The sequence below is a fragment of the Enoplosus armatus genome, chromosome 6 (assembly GCF_043641665.1).
Source record: "Enoplosus armatus isolate fEnoArm2 chromosome 6, fEnoArm2.hap1, whole genome shotgun sequence".
Classification (NCBI taxonomy): Eukaryota; Metazoa; Chordata; class Actinopteri; order Centrarchiformes; family Enoplosidae; genus Enoplosus; species Enoplosus armatus.
Genome location: NC_092185.1, coordinates 8310956 through 8318727, shown reverse-complemented (window position 1 = coordinate 8318727; position 7772 = coordinate 8310956). Strand labels below are relative to the sequence as shown.

The following is a 7772-nucleotide window of genomic DNA, read 5'->3' as shown; positions in this document are numbered from 1 at the left end:
ATATATTGCCCTCTAGTTAAAATGAGAAAAATCACTTCGTTGCAATTTGAAAAATCACCTGCACAGGAGTCAAGATGATATAAGAAAAAATGTTAAAACAATATCAAAATCTCCTTGTCAATATTGTCTTTATTCATGGAACACTATTTACACACTATTTTGTCAACCAGTACAATAGCTAATTTAAATGGTTGCAAGTTATTGCAAAATTAAGATCCAGATCATCGAGCGACATATGTAATACCAAAGACATTGAGTATCTCCCAGAAAAATAAGCAAATACATTGAAAACTGGTGAATCACCTTTTGTCTACAGTTCTATAAAGAAATAGATCTTACTTGGGAAACTGGTTTGTTACTACACTACTCCACTGACTCCATAGCCCTATTTCATTGACTCACCACTTATTTTTTTTAAATACTGAGCCTGAAAGAAGACAAATAACTACCTACATTATGTAATATGTACAGTCAATACCCATGTAATTAATTCATTATATTTTTGAAGATTCTGACTCAGACTTTGCATTAGGAATCTAAAAATGGGGACGATGTATGGAATTATAATTATTCATAACCAGATAACTGAAATGTAAAGGGTGGATGGTTGTTATCCAGGATTTTCTATGCCAAATAAGATGAACGGAGGAAAATCCAGAGTGAGATTACACATGATCGCTCCTTTAAAGCGCTCCTTGATACAAATATATATATGTGAATTAAGGCTGATGCAAAGCTTTGGTCCAGGGCATCCATCAGGTAACAGCCCAATTTTCACCTCTCAGAGAAATTACATTGAATTTGCTTGAACAAAAACTAACCAGTGCAGTAAGAAGATAATGAGAACATATTTGTGCAATATGTACTATACTGTATGTTTTCTCCTGGCTCAGTGATCTTTATACACAAGGTCGCAGGCTAATGAATATAATTCTGTTATATGATGATTTTACACTTCTGGAGTCTGCTTTCATTATCAGCAGAGAACTGTCTAAAAGCAGTTGAACGTTTGTGTTACTTTCCTCTGTTAATGAAATAAAACGTTAAAAATTTAAAACATTATGCCGAAGACATGCTGCTTTTTTTGTTATATGTCTTTTATTCTGTAAATAAAGTATCTGAATGCTTGATTTCCTACAAAAAAGTATCTTGTGTGATATATTAAATGAGCGTGGGAAAATAGGGCTGCACCTCTGCAAGGTTTGTTGTGTACTCTTCTGTGTCAGGGTGCAATTCAGAGGCCAACAGGAAGATGGGCCTCTCATAAGATCAGCAATGATAAGCTTGTCCTAAAATAGTTAATGACTTGCGTTTTCTTGTTGAAAGGGATCAGCAGAGTAGTTAATTACATTACCCTCACTACACCTTGGCCACAGTGGGAGAAATACAGAAGTCAGAGATGGGACAGACAAGAAGACGGGATGAGGACGGAGTATGGATGTTGTACAGCAACGACAGCTTTGTGTAGTTTGTAGTTTGATCACATGCGCCCGGAGCATCTACTCATAGCTGCTGGGGTTGGGACGTTAGGTCCTGATCGAGTGTTTCCTCTTCCTCCGGCCTCAGTAAAGCCGCTTCTCGTAACTACGCATGGGGGGGAAAAAAAGAGTGTAAGCGTTTCCTGTCTTGTGATAACATTACAAAGGCAATCTTGGATGGAGATGAATGAATGAAAGAAGAAGATGGAGGTGTGATAACCACATGGATGTACTTACATGGCACAAAAGAATATCTAATGTGATAGCATGGGTAAGAAAAGAGGAAGAGAGAAGACAATTTTGATGCTGCTAACCACAGGTAAATTATATTCCATTTGACAGTAAAAGGTTTCTGACAAAGGGACTGAATACAGGTGAAGGTTAGACACACATTGTTAGTGCCTTTGTTGTTACAAAGCAGGTGTCACATATTCAGAGAGGAAAGAGAGGAAACAGATGATGACAGACTTCACCACACCACCGCTGCCACCAAAATATTTAGACAGTAGAAAGGGCAATACAGAAAATAGACATATAGAGTAAAAGGGAGCTGCAGAGGAGGAGGAAAGCCAGGGGTCAGGGGTCAGAGGTCAGACTTACGAGTGGAGGCCGTGGACTCCTCCCTCCATCTGAGCAGACATGGTTCTCTTCTCAAACTTCAGCTCTCCAGAGTACATCATCGACCTGGTACAAAGACACACAGCTCATTCTAACCAGAAGCGCGTACAAAATAAAAACTTACAGGCAATTTCACACTTACCGTAAGATGGACAAACTCTTGGCTCCTATGTCCTGACAGCCGTGTTGGATACCAGCAATGAGGTAAGGAACAAACTTATGGATGGAGCCTTTATCTTGTACTGATCCTGAGACACCTTGAGCCACCTTCACCTTATCTCCCTCGCTGGACACACAAACACAAGTCACACAGAGTGAGAGATGAATGTGTCACTATGACATCCTGTGACTTTACATTTTTGTACAGTGTTTATACAGCAAAGGACCTCTGTAACCCTATTCCCCCACCTGAAGTAGCGTTTCTGGCTGTTATTTTTCTCCATGGCATCCAACGAGCCCATTCCTCTGTACTTTTTCAGACGCACTCCATCTGAAAAGAAATATTCTCCTGGAGCTTCAGTGGTCGCCGCAAGCAATGATCCCATCATCACTGAGGGCAGAAACATGAGAGGACCAAAGAATGAGATGAAGTGATGCTGATTGCAAAGCACAACATGCAAGGGTGAAAAAGGTAACAACAAATAACAAAAAATGAACAAAAAGGACTTCTTTTATTTTGAAAAAGTAGCCTGTTGGTTAAAAACAAACAGTGAGATCATTAGAACTGCTCATCAACAGATATGTGTCCACTGAATGATCCAAATGTGACATTTTAAGACTTGAGGAAACAGGAGAATATTGCATTTTTCTACCTGTAGATGCTCCCAGGGCCAGAGCCTTCACCACGTGCCCAACAGTCTGAATGCCTCCATCAGCGATGACTGGCACTCCAAAACGTCGGGCATACTCTGCAACCTTGTACACCGACGTACCTTGGGGCCGCCCACATGCCATCACTGAGGAACAAGAGGTGTGTTGGCAATAAAAAGTCCCCAATACAACGGCAATGAATACATTATCATGTTCCCAGCTTTAGGTTTATCACAATGAATTTGCTGTCTCTCTTTTTCTAACTAATCCAAGAATTTTCAAAAAATACATACAGAGAAAAAGACACAGTTTTGCTGACTTTTTATCTTAAACCAGCTGGCATTCACAGTACTGCAATCTTTGTCATACCTTCCTGGGTGATACAGATAGAGCCACACCCCATGCCCACCCTCAGGGCATCCACACCAGCGTCTATGAGGTTTTTAGCCTGAGCAGCTGTCACCACTAGAGAGAGACAGACGCACACAAAAGAGCTCAGTGTGGGAGACATGTGTAATAGGTTGTAGGGAGTTTTCACAGCACAAATTCAGAAAAAAGCCCTGACACAGGAGGGGAGCTTACCATTTCCTCCGACTACCTGTAGTTCAGGATATTTCTGTTTGATGTAGTTTATCATGTTGATTTGATACACTGAGTTTCCTTGGGAGGAATCCTGTAATAAAAAAAGTGGAATAGTTTCAATGAGAGATGAAGCACCTACAGTATAAAATGCATTACACATTTATTTCAAAACAATAAATTAGAACAGTTCCCATTTATTAGAATCATCAAGAAACCTCAAAGCCTACCAAAGCCTACCAATCATCCTCCCTGTATCAAGAGGCTGATGATTTGTCTGACTAGTGTGTGTTTTGACATCAACTTCAAACCTACCAGGACTACCACATCCACCCCAGCCTGCATGAGGAGGTCCAGCCTGTATTTGTCGTCATCCCTCGTACCAATAGCAGCTCCACACAGCAGCTGTTTGCGGGAGTCCTTGGAAGCCAGAGGATAATCTCTGTTCTTCTTCAAGTCAGTCCTAGCAATGATGGCAACCAGCTCATCACTGTCATTCACTATGGGGAGCTTACCTAGGAGAGTCAAAGTGTGAAATGAGTGAAAGAAGAAAGTGTGTATCTGAGTCCAAGTGCTACCAAGATCTACTTGACAGATTTACCTTTTTTGCTACGTTGCAGTATATCATTAGCCTCTTTTAGTGTGACCCCAGCGGGTGCAACAACCAAATCTTCCCTTTTTGTCATTGCCTGAATCAAAAAGAAGTTTCATTGAATCAAACAGTGAAGTACATGTATATCAATATACCACCCACTTATTTGACATCATGTAATTGCCACATATATTATGTTTTCATACACATGCAAACATAAACATCAGTTATACATCCACCTCCTCCAGGGGTCTGTCATGGTCCTTCTCGGACAGAAAGTCTATGTCTCTGGAGGTGACTATGCCGACCAGCTTGCTGCCCATCTTGCCGGTCTCTGTAACGGGGATCCCAGAGAAACCATGGCGTATCTTTGCCTCAAACACGTTCCCCACTGTGTGTCGGGGACTCATCACCACTGGGTCTGTAATGAAGCCCTGCTCAAATTTCTGGCAAGAACAAAAACACAAGTGTTGAGTGATTAGAGCACATCCAGTGCGTATTGTTTTGAAAACATCTTGTTCTGAAAGAGGCCTGTTGTGGGTGCTACAGTGCCACAGATTGTGTTCTCTGTTGATTATAAATGAATCTCTCTTGACTTGGTCCATCTTACCTTGACTCTGCGCACCTCATTGGCCTGGAACTCAGCAGTACAGTTATGATGAATTATTCCAATCCCACCCATCAACTGAAACCAGCCAGAGACATGAGAGAAAAGAATAAATAACAATGAAAGATTTTAACCAAGGCCTTCAATGCTCTTGTGCACTTGTCTCTGTGGAGCAGGATAATGCTAGGCTGAACAATTGCAAGGCGTGTGTAAGGTTGAGCAGTACTCACTGCCATGGCGATGGCCATGGATGACTCGGTGACTGTATCCATGGGAGATGAAATAAGAGGTGTCTTCAGTGTTATCTTCCTTGTCAATGCAGAGGTTAGATCCTACAAATGGGGTCATTTGGAAACAGAAACATCATCTTATGAACTTAAAACACTGATAAACACATATAGCAAAGTAAATCTAAAATATAATCTAAAAATGTTGTGCTATGACATACTCTAAATGACTCCAAAGGTGTGTACATTGATGCAGGGGGATAAATCAGCATGATACCACTTTCCTACTAACAATGTCCCTATATTGTTACGGCTGCAGCCACACATTTGTTAAACAAACAGTTTGTTTCTACTTTGCAGCGCAATGAGCCTAAAAGCCAGTCTGGGCACACTGGATGCTGACTTGTTGAATTCACTTGCTGAGTGTTAGATGAGTGTGTCTGTTTTAAACACCTGCTATCCAGCAATAACCCACGTGACCGAGGCATGAAATTAATTTAATGTCCCAGCAGAGCTTGCAAAGACGAAAACAAAGCAAGCCAAATAAACAACCCTGTGCTCCAAGGAACATAACAAAGAGAGGGATTCATCACAGGGATTACAGCAAAACCTGTCGGTGCTTGTGAATTATTGTCAGGAATATGAAACATCAGCAAGCATGGGCATTTTTCTGTTTAGGTTTAGGACAAGAACATGTTTGTGGTCCAAAGGAACGTGACGTGAAAACATTATGCGCACCAAGCGTCCTTTAATCCCTTTGCTTAGGACAAATGTAACTGTTCATGTTTGTCCACAGAAATTATTCTTTGTGCTATCACCTACAAACAAGAAAAAACAACAATGTACTGTGCACCAGGGAATAGTACCGTATGTGGCTTGTGATATGCTGGACAGTGTTATGACACTCACCACCTCGTCAGAAGTAAAATCGATGAAACCAGGTAGGATCAAGAAGTCACTTAGAGGACAGACAGATAAGACACGTGTGATCAGGGAGAGGAACATGAGGGCATCTTGCTTTGCAAAACATATTCAATAAATGAAATTAATAATCAGTGTTACAAGTAACAATCACCACCATAAACACGTATCATGTAGCTTTAGTTGGGTTTGTGTGAACATTACAGCACATATCCATTCCTACAAAGCAACCGTTTTTTAAACTTAGCTGACAGTGAGCAGACATAATCTGTCAGCCTTTCAACCCACTGAGATGTTCTGCATTTATCCTCTGAACACTGATAAACCCTGCATATAGCCTCCATTAAGGAAACTACACGACACCCATTAACACGTGTGCACACACACACACACACAAACACACACACACTGCTTTTAATGTCTGTGACACCACTCGGGGGTCATCCTTGAAAGTAGCATTACTCATCATAATCCTCTGTATAAAACTCAAGCACATGTGTCATCACTGATATTACTGAACATTTAATGGGAGACATTGCGTAACTCTGATGTGTACGTGTGTTTCTGTATGTGCACCTGCAGACATCACATGTGTGTACGTGTGTCAGTGTGTTAAGTGTGTAGTAAAATGACTCAGTTTCATTCTATCTGACTGTTTCTTACTTGTATGTAAGTCCTTCACCAATAGAAAAGAGTTGTTGTGCTGTTAATCCATCTTCAGGAACATAACCTGTGCCTCCACTGATCAGGTAGTCTGCTGTGCTGGAAAATGAAAACAAACACGTGAAAACATGATGTAGCTGGAAATATGAATTACTCAGTCTGAATATTTGGTGTATAAAGATATGCCAATAAAAGATGACACTTCTATTTCTATCATGCACCCTAACTTCACATCTCTGTAGAGTTAATACTAGATTTGAATTGACAGATTCTGAATATTTTAATGAACGTTTTACTGACTACTTTAACACAATCCTCCATCCATTACTTCCTGTGATGTAAAAAATGTGCATAACTCTATTGTTTGTTTAGTCAGCCATTTATTTTAGGAGGTATTTATCCCTTGTGCAAAACATGCATGTTGTTTTGCTTGTCTCTCCCTTGACCTGTAAGCCAGATCCTATTATAAATGCTGGAGTCAAGACAGGAAATGCTAACAAAAGGAATCCGTCCTTGTCCACGGAAACTCCTTCTATACACCCATGACGGTAGTAGGCTACAGTAGGTAAGAGGATTTGGTTGGCTGCCCAGGTAGCTGATATATGGGCTTGTAATAGCGCACAGCCAATGCTACTAGAAAGTGAAAACATCTCAGTTGCTGCTGGAGATACAATATTTACGAGTTATAATGACTTGTGCAATCAGAGAAAGGGCAAGACCTCACAGTATGCAGTGTGGTTATAGACCTAGTATGAGACTGACCTCTCTGGTTCATATCCAGCTTGGATACGTGTAGCGCTGTAGCGCTGGGCTGCAGTCTCATGGCCATGTCCATGTGGCGTTGGGTGGGCATAGGCCCCGTAGGGGTGAGGTTGTTCCCCGTCTCTGTTTGAGATGCGCGGCCGTGCTGGTTCCATGTCACCTACAATCCTCCTGTAGTCGATTTGGTAATTGTCCCTCTCCCCATCTCCAAACCGGTCATAACCATGACCTTCCATCTCTAGGAAATCCAGGGCTACGACCTCCACAGGGCCCCAACACCTCACACACACACACACACACTCACACACACTTCAAGCACTTCTGACTTGTTCCATACACACAAAGTCACACCCACACACTCCAAGTAAACAGTGGCCCCAGCAGCTCCCAACACACACATACACAGCAGCACACACTGCTTGCAGTTCAATTATAAGCACTCATAAACACCTAATGCTTTGAGTGTATGTTCACACAAATACCTTTCAGACACACCTGACATGGGAGGAAGCTGT

General features: G+C 41.4%; 1 protein-coding gene across 2 annotated transcripts; it reads right to left on the bottom strand.

Annotated features, from left to right (window-relative positions):
* Positions 1 to 1480: 1480 nt before the first annotated feature.
* impdh1a (IMP (inosine 5'-monophosphate) dehydrogenase 1a) lies at positions 1481 to 7517 on the bottom strand. Of its 2 annotated transcripts, XM_070906965.1 has the most exons (16): positions 7258 to 7517; positions 6496 to 6594; positions 5821 to 5869; positions 4915 to 5016; positions 4688 to 4762; positions 4317 to 4523; positions 4087 to 4174; positions 3801 to 4000; positions 3489 to 3579; positions 3276 to 3371; positions 2909 to 3052; positions 2505 to 2646; positions 2239 to 2382; positions 2079 to 2162; positions 1716 to 1732; positions 1481 to 1584 (listed from the first exon to the last, which is right to left on the bottom strand). In XM_070906965.1, exons 1-16 carry the CDS (start codon positions 7491 to 7493, stop codon positions 1481 to 1483), a joined length of 1878 nt encoding a protein of 625 aa, XP_070763066.1. In that variant the 5' UTR covers positions 7494 to 7517. The 2 variants fall into 2 exon arrangements, with proteins under 2 accessions (XP_070763066.1, XP_070763063.1); XM_070906962.1 differs by lacking the exon at positions 1716 to 1732 and having other exon boundaries at positions 1563 to 1584; positions 7258 to 7493.
* Between the last annotated feature and the right edge of the window lie 255 nt (positions 7518 to 7772).